Genomic DNA, 17,941 nt, shown 5'->3' on the forward strand with positions numbered 1-17,941 from the left:
AAGAGCACTTTTCTATTTAAATTAAAAGCCCGCATCATGTGCGCACCCTAGATTACAAAAACCCTGCATGGCCCATTTAACCACACACCAGTCATCCCCTGATCAAAATGACAACCATATTATCTGATGCTGCATTGCATTTTAGACCCATTGCTTCTGTCAGTGTTCAGATGAAAGGAAATATAACAAAGATTTACTTTAGGTCTTTTCACAGACAATGTCTAAACTGAATATTCCATTATAAAACTGTCACCCGTAACTCCTCTCCCTTCACTGACTAGGTCAGTTTTTGGACCATCATTTCTGTGGCCATTCCACAACTAGTTTAATAGCTATATGATACAAAGGCAGTAAGCCACCACACGAACTAAAACAAATGGATTTTCTCCTCAGTAGTAGAGAGGCAATCACATCTGACTAAAGAAGAAGCTAATACAACAGGTTTTCAAACTGATCAGTGGGTTCCAAACTTGATCTACCTAAGGAGATTATATGACAGAGCTCCCCAAATTAAAAGTGCAGAGCTCCTACTTTGCATCACCCTGCTTGGTGAAACTGTACCTGGCAGAAAAGTGGTAGACTATTAATGAACTATTATAAGAGCCACCTCATGAAGAAAGTTCCAAGTGTGAGAGGACACATTCTTTGGGGGATGATTGAGGAAGGGTCCAACTATGGCCTGTGATTAAAAGTCAGGCATTCCTGATGTCCGTGAAATCTTTTCCTGTCCCTAGCTTTCAAGGCCTTTCTGTGGTCTCCAAGGATTTTTTAAAGGGCTATTTAAAGCTGTTTCAAGGAGGAGTACTCCAGCAAATGGTAGCTGTAGTAAAAGTCCCTTCCCCTACCCTTTCCAAAAACATTTGTCCTTGCTAGGACGTCATGTTTGGTTACGTTTTAAAAATCAATCTTGGCACAAGTCAGTTTTCCAATTCTAGTAATGGAGGCACAAACTCAGGTTTCCTTTGCACGGCATAAACGAGCTGGCACAGATTCAAAAGTGAAAGACAACATGCAAAGAGGGTGCTGCACTGTTACCCTCACTGAGTAGCTGATCATGGTAAACAATTTTAATTCCCATTTTTAAAATGGTGTCAGCTCTCAATCCCCCCCCCCCCCCCCCCGCCGTTGCAACTCCATAGGTTTTTTGACAGAACTGGTTTGGAGCAAGCACACACAGGCCTGGTCTACACTAGCCTCTCTTCCCTAAAATTTAAGGCAGGAGATGAGAACTGAATTCCCACAGAACGCACAAAAGACATTTAAGTAGAGCCCTGCAAATCTGCGGATATCCGCAGACCATTCTTGCAGATAGTAGATCGGATGCAGATACAACAGCAAAGGGCCCCTGGCCTGTGATGTCCAGCTCGGGCAGCCAGGGGGCATATTGCACTCAGGGCCAGCAGCCAGGGCTGGGCGGCACCCGCTCGCTGTGCGGCTTCTTGTCCAGCAGCTCGGGCCCTTCAGGCAGTGCCAGCATCCCCACCATAACCCGGCCCGGCAGCACTGGCTGCGCTCCCAGTCCCGGGTCCGGCCTGCCGGCTCCTGGGCAGCAGGGCCCGCCCCCAGCCATGCGGATTGGAGAGGGCAGGGCCCCATCTCCATCCCTCTGCCCCTCTGTGATGGAACACACAGTGCTGCTGCCGTGTGCCATCGCTTGTGAGTCCCCGGGAGCAGCATGCGATGCGATGCCCCTATCCCTCTGCCCCCACCGCGCTGTCTTCTCGAGATTCTGCCCCTTACCCCCAGTCCCTACCATTGCACTGACTTGTCCCCACCCCCAGCCCCTATAAGATGGCTTGCTGCTGCAGATGCAGACACAGGTAAAAGACAGCTAGCAGATTGCATACCGGATCGCAGTTGATCTTGGAGGATGTGAATCGGGTGTAGATCCTGAGCAGAGCTCTACATTTAAGTAGGGAGGAAATTAATTGCTTGAGTTGGATTAATCTTCCCTACCTGCATAACACAAAAGCATGCCTATATTTGCCTTTTCTGTTAATAGGCAAATCACAAATTTCTCACCCTTCGAGTGGTCAAATAAGATAACAGTCTCTCAAAAGGCTTACCTCTAAAATGAGAAGGTTTGAAAACTTTCACCCCAGAAAAGTAGTTTGGGGAACATGATAAACCCCTGAAAACCGGGAGTAAAAATGAAAATGCCTCCTCAATCAGACACCAGTGTGTAGTGTCACTAGAAAGGACAATATGATACAGTAGTGTCAAAGCAGGTCAGTAGAATAGTTTGACAGGTACTGTCCACATCCAGCACAGATTCCCAGAGCACAGCAAACACTGTTACTAAACTGAATCAATACTGTCTTTCGCACCAAACCAAAATTATAAGTGAAGGGGATACCCAGTCCCCTGTGGGAGCAGAGAGAGTTATTCTTGTTAGTTTTTAACTGACTGCTTAAAGAAAACCAAAATGTTATGTTTTGAAGGTATTGAAAACTCAAACCAAAGAAGAAATCTTTCTACCCTCTCACAGAAAGAGGTGGCTTCTGTCACACAGAGGAACTTGCTGCAATGTCCTGCCCTGTGTGTGCACACTAAACAATTAAAGAAGCTTAATTCTCTTTACCTTTCCGATTCATCCCCATCTGGAGGCACTTGAGCAGCCTGCAATACTGGCATCTGTTTCGCTGTTTGCGTGACATGACACAGTTCTTGTCTCGACTGCATCTGTAAACCCGCTTGTTGCAAATGCTCCTTTTGAAAAACCCTTTGCAGCCTTCACAGGAGATGATACCATAGTGCAGACCTGTAGCTCTGTCTCCACAGATAAGGCAGGTTCGCTGATCAACCCGGTCATCTGGAAGAAAAACAACACTTTGTAGTTAGAAAATGGCATGCCTGAAAAAATAAATGATCTGAAACCTTCCTTATTCAGTGAGATATACATGCCTCCACCCTCGCACCCCATGTCTACAACAATGAAAATTAGATCACCGTACACCCACAAAGTAGAACCTTGTGAAGCTCCTGGCATACACACACAGCATACTACTGACAGCCCGAAGGGAACCCTTAGCACCAGTGAGATCCTACAGAATAGGTCTGTGTGCATGGGAAAGACATCCCAGCTCAATCTCAGAAATGGCCTAATTTCAAATTAAATACTCAAGAAGATTTTAGGAGAAGTGTGTTGACACTGAAGACCTTTAACAAGAAAGGATGAGCATCTAATGGTTGAAATCCAAGCAGCAGAATGTCCTTGGGTAGCCACAGCATTATCGCCCTTAAGGAAGGTGTGGCTAGATTAGATATATAAAACATGGTGTCTCCTGTAAGGAACTGACAGTGTTCCACTGTGGACTTAAGCATCACACAAGGATCTGAGAGGGGAGTGCCAAACCTGCTTCTTGAAAAAAATCAAATCAAATCAAACAAAACAAACAAAACCACACTACAAGAGAGAAATAGGGCAAAGAGACACACTGCCTGCTCTTTCACACTCCCCCTTCCATGTACCACTTACAGACACTTGGATATTTCCCCTAACCCGACCATCTGCTACCCACTAATAAATAAATGACCGAAGAAGTGGCCAAGAGAGAGATTGCATCACATTTACAACATCAGAATCCAATACCATAACAACACCATAGCAGAAAGATGCTTGTCTCCTTCCCAAGTAACGCAAAGAGAAGAGTTGAGATCAGTAGTGAAGGTTTCTTAACTGCACTTATATTGTCCCCACCCAGACTACAAGAATTCAAGTGCTAGGCTTCTCATCAGTTTCAGTCTCCAAGGGGCAACAGAACAACAGATTATGAGCAGTGATTCATTATCAGCTAATACTGAGGTTTCTCCTTCCACTCCCAGGCCTGAAATCTTCGGTAACATGTTAAATCTACACTTTCCAGGAGTCCCATTTGCAACCATAATAAACAAATAAAGCATTTCATTTCAATTTACATCAGGGGTTCTCAAACTGGGGTTCGGGACCTGTCATGGGATCACGAGGTTATTATACGGGGGGGCGGGGGGGGGGGGAAGCTGTCAGCCTCCACCCCAGACCCCACATTGCCTCCAGCATTTATAATGGTGCTAAATATATTAAAAAGTGTTTTTAATTCATAAGGGGGGGGGGGAAATCACACTCAGACGCTTGCTGTGTGAAAGGGGTCACCAGTACAAAAGTTTGAGAACCACTGATTTAGATTATTTCAGATGAGATCAAGACCAAGAATTCTAATATGATCTGGTGGTGGGAAGGAAGAAATCATACAGAGGAAAGTCTAAGATGCCTTAAAAACAAACAAAACAAAAAAAAACCCCACAAAAGTGCCCCATTCACCCAATAAGTTAATTTAACAAAAAAATTATACAAATGTAAGGGGATTGTTGGCCCCTCACGGAAACTTACGTGTTTTTTTGGTTGGCCCTCTCCCAGTACCAAAAGAAAGGGGAAGGGCCAATGAGATATCAAGACCCTGAGTCTGACAGTCCCCAGGGCCAATGGGGAGAGGCCAACACTCAGGCCAGCAGCCTGACTGACAAGACAGGCAGGCCAATGAGGGAGTCTGGAGCACGGGGTCCCGTACTCCACCTGAGCTGGAGCTGCCTGGCCAGAAGGGCTGAGCTAAGGAGAGCGCAGAGCGAGAGCCCCAGCAGCAGTCCAGGGAGCGGAGCAACAGCAGCACTGAAGCACAGTGGAGCTGGAGCAGTCCAGAGCCAGATGCAGCGAGCAGCTGGGAAGCACAAGAGGGACGCTAGCAGAGGGCCCAGTGCAGGGAGAAGCTGCCAGCCGAGGGGTCTTGCAGGCTGGACTTGGAGAGGGATCATAACTAGGGCCCTACCAAATTCACAATCCATTTTGGTCAATTTCACGGTCATAGGATTTTTAAAATGGTAAATTTCATGATCTCAGCTATTTAAACCTGAAATGTAAGTGTTGTAATTGTAGAGGTCCTGACCCAAAAAGGAGCTGTGGAGAGACTGCAAGGTTACCGGGTGGGGGTGCGGGTGGGGGGTTGTGGTACTGCTACCCTTACTTCTGCGCTGCTGCTGGCGGGGGGCTGCCTTCAGAGCTGGGCACCCAGCCAACAGCCGCCGCTCTCCAGCCACCCAGCTCTGAAGGCAGCGCAGAAGTAAGGGTGGCAATACCACGAGCCCCCTAAAATAACCTCTTGATTCCCCCTGCAACTCCCTTTTTGGTCAGGATCCCCAAATGGAGAAATACTGGTCTCCCCCCACAAAATCTGTATTGTATAGGGAAAAGCACACAAAAGACCAGATTTCATGGGGGGGAAGCCAGATTTCACAGTCTGTGATGTGGTTTTCATGGCTGTGAATTTGGTAGGGCCTTATTCATAACCCCGACAGAGGAGCCGACGCTGGGGGGAAGGGCACTGCCACCTAGAGGCTGAGGGTGTGTGGCCACTGCCAGAGCAAGCGTCTGACCTGCGGCATGCCTGAAGCCAGAGCTGTCCCTTGGGTACAGCAAATCAGGGCGACCGCCCCAGACCCCACGGGCGGGGAGGCAAGGCAGGAGGGCAAGCGGGGTAGGGAGGCTAATGGCATGCGGGCAGGGAGGCAAGGAGGCCCCCTACCAGAACCTCCCACTCCCCCAGCAGGTCCCACCAATCAGCACCTCTCCCTCCCTCCCAGCGCCTACCACGGATCAGCTGTTACGCGGAGTCAGGAGGTGCTGGGGGCAAGGAGCCAGGGCGCAGCTCGCTCAGGGGTGGACCTGGGCAGGGAAGAGACAGGGTGAGATGGGGCTTTGGGGGAAGGGGTGGAGTGAGGGCAGAACTAGGCAGGGCAGAACTAGGGGGGGCACCCCCCCCCCCAGCAGATAGGTGCCAAATTTCTAATGTCCCAGGCCCCGCACCCCCCTAGGGACGGTCCTGCCTGCAGCACAAGTAAGGAACAGACTGAACTTCCCCTATGCTCCAGACATGTCTGGTTTTGGTTTCCCCATTCCCACAGAGTGGGATTACTGGTTTCCTTTAACCTTACCCTTTTTTCCTTACTTTTTTAATCGATTCCTGTTTAATAAATTGTATTGCCTTTGAACTATATGCAATGATCAGTGGGTCAGGGAAGCGTCTAGAGTGGGGAAGAGTAATCCTGGCCCCTGTCCTAAGTGACCACAACAACATTCGGTGTTGAGCCCCCCCAGGAATCCTGGGCCCAGCCTTGTCAGGATTAAAAGGACACTGCCACACAGGAGAGTGGAAGGGGAGACTCCGAGGTCAGGCAGGCCTCTGGGTAAAGGGAGTGGGAGTGAGGACTCAGATCCTTTTGCTAGCCAGTTCCACCAGGGTAACATATAAGCCAGGAAAGTTCCCCACAATAGCGGGACAATTCCCTCGCTTACACAAGGGCTAGTCAAATAAATTGTGGTTTGGGTTCTGGAAAGTGATGATTTTACGTTGCAATAACTGTCCATTATAATACCCTAATCATGTCACAAAAATGCAATTTTTCTTTATTCCACATGCAACATTACAGCAGAATTTAAACCACCATACTTCAGTGTCAAAATGAGAGACTTCATGGCTTCCCATGATCCCATTTCATATGTTTCTTTTAACTGTAGTTAATAAAGAATAGAGCTGAGATCAAAGGCTTGAGTGACATATTTCCTTACTAATGGGGTCCATGGATTTGTATTACCTCCAAGATCCATATTTTATTTCCAATTTAATCTTAGTTTTCATTTAAACATTCTGCTCCATATCAGATATTAACCGTAAATGTGTGCTACATATTAGGAAAATGCAAATACCTGTCCAAAGCTCAGAGGAAAACACAAGTTTGTAAGAGATTAATTCTGGCAATGATGGATTTCAGATTCTCATGCAGACTCAAGGCACGACACTGGGGAGCATGAGCACATCAGTTTAAATACTATGCTGCTTTTTTACTTATCCTACAGATAGCAGAGTACCTCAGAGAGGGGAACAAATAGCACTACCTCCCTAGTTCAACATTAGTGTAACAGGAGAGAATAGCACTGGGGGGCAGAGAGGAAACGCGATACAGCACAGAGAGAGTGCAAACAGCAGCACTCCTGTGCACAGGGCAACCAGTGTATGCAGAACCCTGCCTCGGGTGGAGCGAGTAGCTTGGCAAGCATGAAAGCCTTGTTTCGGTGCTCAGGTTTCCATATGGCAGAAATAAATCAGCATGAGTGAGTTGGAGGTGGCTGGCAGAAGCCAAATTGGACTTTCACATGGAAAGCTTTGCTCTAAGTCAACTGACATGATCAGAGAGCGAAAGCAGAGAAAATTTGGCCAACAGATACACACTGATCTCTCTGCTATATAAACACGAATGGGTACAGCTTGTGTTTTGTTCAAGCAGGAATGAGACACCAGAAAGACGTGGCTGTCTCTCTGTTTTACCCCAGGAGTATCAGCAAAAGCTTTGCTGTGCAACTGACACACAAGAATCCAAATGAACATTATTATACAAATGATAAGGTTAAGACACAATGACTGGATATTTTCCTATTCCCTTTACAAATCTTAATGAGAGGCTTTTGGATGAAAAAATGTAAATTGTACTACTCCCAACAATAGGAGCTGTCATATTAAATTTGGTATCTTAAGACGGTAATATTCCCACTGAGACAGAATAGGGCTGATGCATGGCTCAGGAAGGATTGCAGTGGGCACGTAGTAATTTTCATAGACAGAGATGTCAAACTGAAAGGAAAATAAAGTAAATGATGGCTAAAGCAACTGACTTTAACCTAGATGTATTCTCATTATCTCATATCTACACGGTTAGACCTAAATCTTGCTTCACATTAGAAGTCGGTTGTACTTAAAATAATTCTATCAACTTGTATGTAAAGCCTTTTTCTGCAGAAGGTCCTTACCAGGGCCAAACATGCTTTAACTCTTGTCATCCCATGCAAATCACGTACACAACATATTTTTAACCATTACAATTTTTTCTTGTTATACACAAAACTGAATGTAAAAAATAGATGTTATTCAAGTGTGTTCAGAGAGGAAGTACAGAGCTGAAATGGAGTATGTTTAAACGGTTACTGTCTTCAAATTATAATTTAATCACATCAACCTTGAGTTTGAGCAAGTGTAAAATATTCAGAGAAACCACCTTTTTTAACTGAATTAGAGAAATAATAGTCTCCTGTAAATAGGAGCCTTTTCACATAAAAAGTCCCCATCTCTTCTATTGTGTTGCTAAGACCCTGAAATTAAAGACTGAAATGGGGGTGGCTCACCTGGAATTGGAAACAGGTGCAAGTGACATTTGTTTTCTAAATAGTGTTTAGAGTGAATAAAGAAATATGATTTGCCATTTCATTGTACATAAAAGCAAACAAGCATGTTTTGTGACCACACTTCCAGTTCAGGAAGAGCAGCTCCAAAAATGAAAGGCAACAGGTCACACACACACACTTTCTGAATCAGGAATGTCCTGTCATGACTAGGTGCATTTAAAAATATTTCCCACCAGGAACATACTGTAACTCAACCTGGGTTTAGTTCCTTCAATTTCTTCTTGATAACCAGCTTAACACTGTGCATAGGAGACCAAGCATCTAAATTCACTTATACACAGATTCTATCAGCATCCAAACCAATTGCCCATTATATTCTGGATCCTCATAAGGTGGATTCTGCCAGTACTTCCTGAGCCAAATGTTGATCACTAAGGAACAAAGGCCATACATGCATGTAATTTTTTTTTTTTTTTTTAAAAAGTCCCAGCAGTGACTACTCGTTCTCTTGCTGCTACTTTGTTCAAATAAATTCTTTCAGTCCCGAAGTCTTTCTGCTTTCCTTTAGGTGTTTACATATGACAAGAGGATCTTTGCCCTGTAAACCCCCTCACTTTATTTTAATAAGTGAATGGAAAAGTAAGATGGATTTTTGTCCTGTTTTTTGAACTACTTACATTTCTGGGTGTCCAACTGAGACTGTTTGATGGCCCCTTTGCTGAAATCATGGGAGAAAAAAGCGTGGTAAATGACCATTAAACATTGCTGGACTCTAACCACTGCTCCCACAGTCTAACCCAAGGGTTCTCAAACTGGGGGTTGGGACCCCTCAGGGGGCTGCGAGGTTATTACATGGGGGGTCTCCACCCCAAACCCGGCTTTGCATCCAGCATTTATAATGTTGTTAATTCAAAAGTGTTTTTAATTTATAAGGGGGGGTTGCACTCAGAGGCTTGCACGTGAAAGGGGTCACCAGTACAAAAAGTTTGAGAACTACTGGTCTAACCCCATAGAAACGAATGATTTTCAAGCCAATTGCTGAAGCTGTATTTGTCACAGCCAGTCCTGAGTATGCTATGTGCGGAGAAGAGGGGGAAAATCATTTGCGATCTATCCCAATTTTGCTCCTGTAAATCCTTCTTCAGTGCAGCTTCCAGCTGTTGTAATTCAGCATCTCCAATAGGCACAGAATTCAGCAGCTGGGCTTTTCAGCACACACTTGTGAGTGCAACTGGCTCAGGTTAGTTCATGAGTTTGATCTTTGCAAGATTCCATCCCTTCTCATTTCATTGGCATTAGCTCACTCCTCTCCTTCCATCTTCAAATGGCCTTGGTGTGTTCCACATGTACTGACTATATCCCATGCTCCTCAGCTGTGGAATTTGATTCTTTTTATTCAAAATATACAGCGCTACAATATCACGGTCATATCTGAAGGATCAAGTTAAAAGCTGCTGGTTTGATTTGACTTCTATTCCACCACAGATTCCAAGACCAGAAGGTACCACTGTGATCATCTAGTCTGACCTCCTGTATAACAGGCCAGAGAACATCCCCAAAATAATTCCCATGGTATCTCTTTAAGAAAAAGATTCAATCTTGCTTTAAAAATTGTCAGTGACGGAGAATCCACCATTGCCCTGGGTAAATTGTTACAATGGTTAATTACTTTCACGGTTCAAGATTTATGCCTTATTTTCTGTCTGAATTTGTCTAGCTTCGGATTCCAGACATTGGATTGTGTTATACCTTTCTCTGCTAAGTTGAAGAGCCCATTATTATATATCTGTTCCCCCTGTAGACACTTACAGACTAATCAAGTCACTCCTTGACACCTTTTGAAGTGTTACTAGTAGAATAATTAATAGTTAATGTATACAGTGAGATTGAGATCCAGAACATGGTATTCAGAATAATTTCCACCTGGAGAATAGCTGGAAATTGGGAGTATTTCGGGAGGGACTGGGGACCTCAACTCCAACTGGTGAGACAGCTGAGAGGGGGCTGGTGGCTTGGGCATTGGTGGACAAACAGGAGTCCGCCACACTGAAAAGGTTAGACGAATAGCCACAAACTATTAGCAGAGATAGTTGTGATGCCTAAAACTCTATCAGCCAGTTCTCAGTTGCTTATTCATTTAACCAAACTAACTGTTCGGGCTGAGATTTTCCATGCTTGATCTCTGCCTTAAGCTGATTGTTTTTTATTTCGACCAAAATGGCTCCGCTGTTTCCGAGTACAATGCTAGTAAAAAAATAGGTTGTTTTGCAGAGCTATAGTTTTTTCCGATGGTTTCTTTGAAGAGCTCTATCTCCCCCAATGTTTGAAAGAAGAACTTTACATTTGTTGGGAGGATGGTCCTTGAGTTAGAGAAATGCCTTTTGTTCTCCCCAGGAAAATCCACCCAATTTTGACCAAGATATAAGCCTCTGAAAACTGCTATTTGCAGATGATCAGCAGATTTGGTTAGAGACTCTCTGCCAACGCCTGTGAACATTCCATTAACTAGGATGACCATATTCTCCGAGAGGGAATATGGGACATGACGTGGGTCAGCCCAAGACCCCCTGCACTCCTGTGTGGGACCAGACTGAGTCCTCACGGCCTCCCACTTGTGCCAGCCTGAGGTCTTCCCACCCCCGCCAGCGCGGGGCCAGCCCGAGCCCCTCTTCTCTCACCTGCACACAGGGCCAGCCCTAGCCCTCCTGCCCACGGCTGGCCCAAGGTCCCCCCGCCCCCCTCCAGCGCACAGGGCAAGCTCGAGACCCCCTGCCATCCTCCCAGTCCCCCTCCCCGCAGCGGCCTCCCCTCCACCCACATGCGGGGCTGGATCTAGGCCCCCTGCCACCCGCTCACACCTGGGGCTGGCTGGCCCGAGCTGCTCTCCCTAGCCTTCCCTCCAGCTCAGCCCTGGTGTAGCAGTTTCCCACCCCACTAGGGATCACACCCCACTCTTCTGATGATCAGTTGTCAAGACCAAACAGCACAAATGCAGTTTTGCCAAAAAAGTCAGCATGACCAGGACAGGGCCTAAAAAAGGGACTGACCTGACCAAAACGGGACCTACAGTCACCCCTAACTAAGCAGGTTTTGGAGTGGTAGCCATGTTAGTCTGTATCAGCAAAAACAACAAGGAGTCCTTGTGGCACCTTAGAGTCTAACAAATGTATAGGGGCATAAGCTTTCATGGGTTTTAACTTATGCCCTAACTAAGCAGGCTCCTGTCTCACTCCGTGGAGTTCTCTGACATGACAAAGGTACTGAGCCCACTCTGAGGCATGGAACTAGAACTTTAGATCAGTGGTTCTCAACCAGGGGCCCGGTGCCCCCTAGGGGGCCTTGAGGTTTCAGGGAGTCCATCAAGAAGGGCCAGCATTAGACTCACTGGAGCCCAGGGCAGAAAGCCGAAGTCCTGCCATATGGGTCTGAAGCTTGGGGTCCTGATCCCTACCACCCGGGACTGATGCCAAAGCCTGAACCATGTAGCATCATGTGGGATCCTGTGGCATGGGGCCCCAGGCAACTGCCCTGTTTGCTACCCCTAACACCAGCCCTGGCTTTTATACGCAGAAAACCAGTTATTGTAGCACAGGGGGGCTGTGGAGTTCTCACAGCATGTTGTGGGGGCCTCAGAAAGAAAAAGATTGAGAATCTCTGCTCTAGATGGAGAAGACCAGCAAAAGCATTAGCAGCAGCTACAGTTAGGCCCCTTTGCACAGGGGACAGTGGCTGGGCTGAGTGCCAATCAAGCATTCAGGTTAGGAAGTAGCACAACAAAGGTTATTCATGCAGCCTTAATTTAGCCCCCTTTAGGGATGTAATCATCATTTAAAAAGTTAACCGTTTAAACTATTAAAATTATATCATTTAATTGGTTAACCGGTTAAAGGGAGAGGAGCTGCGGTCGCATCAGCCGGTGCAGGGATGAGGCCGCCTACTCCAGCCATCCCCAGAGCTGGGGGTTAATGGTTAAGGTAGGTTAACCAGTAAGACTAATGCTTACCGGTTAACCGTTTAATATTTACATCCTTAGCCCCCTGGTGCGTACGCACTATAGTTTAGCTTGGAAGGATTTGATTTTTATCACTAAATATCGGTAAACATTGATTTCACTACACACACAAACTGAGGAAAAATATTTCCATTGACAATAACTGAAATTTAAGTGTGGGCAAGGTAAGGAAAATACTGCTTCAGAACTGAAGAGTTTGATTTCAGGATATTTTGACATGTAATTTTGAGAATTTCTGCTTTAACTTTTTGAATCCCAACATCTACGGTCATTAACCAGTTATTGTTTCACACTCTCTCTTAGTTCTTCACAAGTATGAAAACTTAAATAAAAATCAATATTATCCATTGAAATTATAAAAAAATAAAGCCCAATTCTGCCAAGCCTATTTATGATATAGTCTTTATTAAGGTGATCACATGACTTGTTCTAGGAGACAGACAGTGAGTGAGGCAGAGGACCTCAGGTGCAGAAGGACATTCTCTTCTCTTCAAAAACACTGGATTTGGACCTTGGGTCCAGAATTCCATTCCTGGCTCTGCCCCATATTTCCTAGGTAACCGTGGGGAAGATCATACCACATATGCACAAAGGTGCTAATCAAAGTTGCAGGAGCAACCTTATTTCTGGCATTTCCTAATTTCAGTGCATAACTTTGCAACTTTAACATTCTTTTAATGTAGTTTTTTTTTAAATGTACTATATACATATTTATTTAAAATCAGGTTAAGGTATTGAGCAGTATTTATTTATATTGTGGTAGCACCTAACAGCCCTAGTCATGAACTAGGACCCCACTGGGCTAGGTGCTGGACAAACACAGAACAAAGAGGCAGTGCCTGCCCCAAAGAGCTTACAGTTTAAGTAGAGATAGATAACAGTAATGGGAACCAACATCCTAGGACAGCCAAGGTCTTGTTACGGTTTTTCTCAGGAGGGGAAGGGGAAACAGAATGGCCTTGATGCCACCTTCCCGCCTCCCCTGGTCAAGTTGGAAGGTGAAGCCAGGGAGCAGAGCTGCTGAGGCTACTGCCCCTTTCCTCTGAGAGAAGACAGCAAGCCTGGAAAGGGAGTAACTTGAGGGCTGTTGCTCCTTTAAGGTATGTCAAGAGGGAGGGGGAAGCAGAAGCAATGTGGCCTAGGTAGCATGATTCTATTTCAGCAGGACCAGAGGCGCCCAGGAGCCATTGCTGCTTTCAAGATGGGAGCAGAGCAGCTGGAACCGGTACTTTACTGAAGAAAAAGTAGGGAGAGCCAGCATGGCCCGGGAAGTGGGTGAATAGGAGTGCATGTGCTGGTGGGCTCATGCAGATGGCTGGGTAAGACAGTGGATGAGGATCAATGGCAGAAAGTGAGTGAGGAATAAACTAAAAGTGGGGGAAGGGTTAGAGGCGGAGCAGAGAAGTGAGAATAAAGGACAGTAAAAATATAGGGAAAGAGGCAGAGAACAAAAGCGTGGTGAAGAAAGGCTGTAAAGGGATGAAGAGAGCAGGAGAAGGAAAGGAGAGAATGGCATGCACTCAAAACAATGCAGAGAAACAATCCAACACGATGCATGCTCAGAAAGAAAGCATAGCAAAGGCAGGAAGGGCAGACAAGACACAACAAATGGGAGATGACCTTGTAAATGCGTAACTGTACTTTATGTATCTGTAGTACTGGCAATGAGCCACACAGAAACTTTCATTCCTTTAAATTGCAAAGATGTGGTTTTGAGGGCATGCTAATCACAGGGATTTTTCTTCTCCGCTAGTGGTTTTGGTCCTTGGACGAGTTGTTATTGAATAAGTTTTTCAAGCCCTGCCTAAGGCAGACATAGAAAGTGCACCAACCACCCTTCTCCATGAGGTCCTGACTCTACATCCCCATCTTCTTCTGGCCCCAGGCACAAGGCGATAGATCAGTACTGAACCCTGGTCACCAAGACCACAGTATAATACTGTAAGACAGTACCTCATCAGACCACCTACCTAACTTTATTTTACAACACTCTTGACTCTTAGAATACAGAGGATTTCGAAAGTTTTTAGCACAGAGTGCCGCAATCTTAGCAAGATTACAAACAGGAAAAACTGTCCAAGTCAGAGAACGCACTGAATTCACATTGAAAGAGGTGAAGACTGAGGGATGAGCACAATATGCTAATTCAGTTGCTTGACCATTCCTAAACCAACAGCTTTTCTTAAGATACAACAGAATTGTGAGAAAGTGCTTCATAGGGCTGGAAGCTAAGGACAGGGAGTGTATGGCCGTGCTCTAAGACTTCAATAATAAGAGGGGGGAGGCACAAAACAGAACTTTGGAATGCTATTAAAGTATAGATAAGAATGATATCATCTAAGACATTGCTTTAAAAATAGCTGTTTCTTTAGCAGTTTTTTTTTATTTGGAATAGTTCAATTTTTAGAAAGAACACATAACTAAACCTGCCCAAAAGACAGAGGCAGGCATTGGTTGCTAGGACAGCCATTATTCAGGGGTTCTCAAACCATTTTTTTTTGCTGGCCTCAGAGTGTGGCCACCAACTCTTGCTGGTGGCTGCTCTGACAATTTTTCCTAAAATACTTAATTAACTTTAGAAAAAACAGATAAATATGCACATATACATGTCCAAATCATTGTAATTTATTTATGTACAGGGTTGGGTTTTTTTGCAGCCTCAGTGATGATAATAATGTACAGTTGTTTCTATTCTTTACTGGACCTAAACCGAATAGAAAAACAAATAAAGGTGCTTTGTACATTCTTGTCTTGTTGTTGGTGTTGTTTTTGGTTTTGCTTTTTGGTTGCTTTTTTTTAAAAAAAAGAACTTGCTACACAGTAAGTCTGCTGCTGCAAAAAGCAACATTTGTATGTTTCTTAATGTCACTTTTCACAGCAGACTTAGCTGGGAGGCTGTGAAAAGTTATACTGAACAAATACAAATATGAATTTTCACAGCAGACCTACTCAGCCCTGGCAAGCCAGGAGACAAATTAAGCCCTGAATGGTGAGGCGGGTAGGGAGACAGAGGGGGCCAGGGATAATATGGGAGATGGGAGGTGAGCCAAGGGCTGGCATCCACAGCCAGGGACCAGGGCTGGAGCCTGAAGCTCCACGACTGGAACCTGCTGCCTGCCACTCCAGGGCTGAAGTCCGAAGCCAGAGCCACACCGCACCTAGGAAGGTGGAGAACTCACTGGCTCCCTGCTTCTCTGATGTTTGTGGCTTTGGGGTGGGGGGTGGGGGCTGGGGGAGGAGCCACGGCTTTCCCCCCTTGTTCCCCCAGTCACTGCCCAGGAGGCTGCAGCCGCAAGAAAAGCCCCTGGTGGCTGCATTTGGCCACGGTGGCCGCATTTGAGAATCACTGCATTACTTTATCATGAAGTAAGTAAAAATATATTGCACAGCTACAATAAAAAAGGAACAAATCCCACTCCTGGAAAACTAAAATAAATCTATATTTTCTATCAAGGAAACAGGCAGCTACCATAAGAAATTTAAAAGGGAGTTCTTGGTTTTTATTTGCAGTAAACAGCAAAATTGACCACATCTACTAGGCTGTCATTTGTAACATAGGGACTTGGGACTCTTTGGCTATATTAGAACGAGGCCCACCTGAACTGCTTGTATTACATGTCTACCAACAACAACATGTTCTGCTTTGGTGGCTTTTTGTAATTTACCCAGTTTTTCCATTAAAGCCCCACTTTCAGAGTTTCTCTCAGTCAGTAAAATTTACTCACAGATTAAACCAGACCAGACCAGCTCACTCTTGTCTTTTGGTATCCAAACGGCTTTTATCTGTTCCACATGTGCAGACTACATCTTGTCAAGAGGATTTGCAAACCATGCCCTCAGCCTTGGAATTTGATTATTTTTATTCTGAACAAACAGGGCTATGGTATCACAGACATAACTTAAAAGCTGCTTGTTTGATTAGCTTTTTTAAAATGCTACCTGGACCGTAACTGCATTTTTAAAAACTGAATGCTGACAGCATAATTAAACAACCCAGAATACGTCACCCTGATTTCCAGATATATTATGCTTGGAACAAGGGAGTGTATAGGCAGAGGGCTTTTTGGTTGTTACCATTCTTTCAAAAGGTTCATTTTATTCTGTAAGCTACAGAAGAGCAGCGATGATGATGGGTTACTGGATATGGACATTCCAGTGTTTCCTGAAACACTTGGGGCCAGATGCTGGGGTGCAGGTTAACTGCACAGAGCACAGGTCAGGGTCAGTGTGCACAGCTGCTTAAAAAAAACACCTTTGCAGTCCTCTGATCCTGCTGCTACTCTGTGCAGGGCCACTCCCCCTGCACCATGTCAAGACATTTTGAGGACTACTCTAGTTTACACTAGGCTGCTTTTCAGCCACTTTTATGGCTCAACACTCACACCCGAATCAGAGTGGTGCAGAGGTTTCTTGCCTGGTCCCCCTTCCTCCAGCCACAAGGAATGACCAAGACCTTGCAGGATCTGGCCCTCAGGTGGTATGGATTGCTGAAGATGAGGTGTAGCAAACAAGCAGCAGCAAGACAACCGGAGTCCTGTTGTTCTCAGTTGGATGCTGGTACAGGGTCTTCTGGTGGCATGACGGTGTCTGAAGTGGCAGATTTTTGGAGCAGCTGGAGGCAAGTGTCACAATGGACTCCGGTTCAATCCTGATAACTACCGAAATACACAGGTAAAACAATACTTCGCCTGTTACTACCACCGAACAGATGGGATCATTGGAAATAATTGTATCCCAGGGGGAAAGAGGTGACACGATATACACAATTCCAGTGGCAACTACATGAATGTGATCCAGCAAAACACTAGGACATGGCATGCAATTCTCAAAACATGGCATGCAATTCTCACCAAATTTCATAACATCCCACATGAGATGCAGTCCCTGAGGCTAATGCCGTGGGATCAGGATGGAGCTTCAGCCCTTCTCAATTTAAGGTACTTATGTTTGGTCAGTCTCAATGCTGTTTATGGGCACACTGAAGTCAAATAATGTATATGCACACACTTTTTGATTTTGGGGAGGGAGGACAGGGGTTGTGGAGAATGTGACCAACTTAGGCCTCAGGAGTTGTCAGAAGACCTTATAAAAGGCTAAGACAGCAAACCTGGAGTTCAGTAGGTAGGCTCATACTTTTTGATTTCACACAAAGCAAACTCTAGATCTCCCCAAGAGTTGCTGAAGTAGATTCTGTGAGTCCATGTAAAACAAGAGCAGTGTCTCATATCCCATCCCATAACATGCAACACAGAATCCTTGTGAAAGTTATTTGCTGTGCCTGCAAACAGACAAATTCAGAAGTGGAAAGGGGACATGAGCTTAACAGGACTAGCTAACAAATTGAAATCACAGCAACTTTTGTCAATACCAAGAGAAACTAGAGCACATCATGAAAAATATTAGGATCAGAAGTAAAATCAGTTTTCAGTTACACCGGAAGAGTGAAAAACTTAAGCAAACTGAACTTATTTCTGGATACTCTGTTCACAGTTCTAGATCTCATGGTAAGTAGCCTTTGATTTCTTTCGCATTTCTTTTTTTTTAAAGTCACTGCTGCCCTCTATGCGTGTCTCCATTGCTGTGATTTTACTGCCATTGTTACCAATCTCTAAAAACAAAGGGGTGGCTAATGGAACCTCTGACACCTTTAACTGCAGCAGCACTCATGGGTCTTATCACCCCAACAAGACATTCCCATTTTTACACGACAGACAACTTTAGAC

At 45.1% G+C, this 17,941-nt stretch overlaps 1 protein-coding gene across 4 annotated transcripts in view; it reads right to left on the reverse strand.

Annotated features, from left to right (window-relative positions):
• NR6A1 (nuclear receptor subfamily 6 group A member 1) overlaps window positions 1-17,941 on the reverse strand; it is a 193,809-nt gene that overhangs the window by 37,155 nt on the left and 138,713 nt on the right. For all 4 annotated transcript variants that reach the window (XM_048822985.2, XM_048822984.2, XM_048822982.2 and 1 more), the window contains one exon: window positions 2,582-2,812. In XM_048822985.2, coding sequence (XP_048678942.1) covers window positions 2,582-2,812 — 231 coding nt within the window. The remainder of the gene's footprint in view (window positions 1-2,581; window positions 2,813-17,941) is intronic.

This window comes from Caretta caretta, chromosome 16 (genome assembly GCF_965140235.1).
Source record: "Caretta caretta isolate rCarCar2 chromosome 16, rCarCar1.hap1, whole genome shotgun sequence".
Lineage (NCBI taxonomy): Eukaryota > Metazoa > Chordata > Testudines > Cheloniidae > Caretta > Caretta caretta.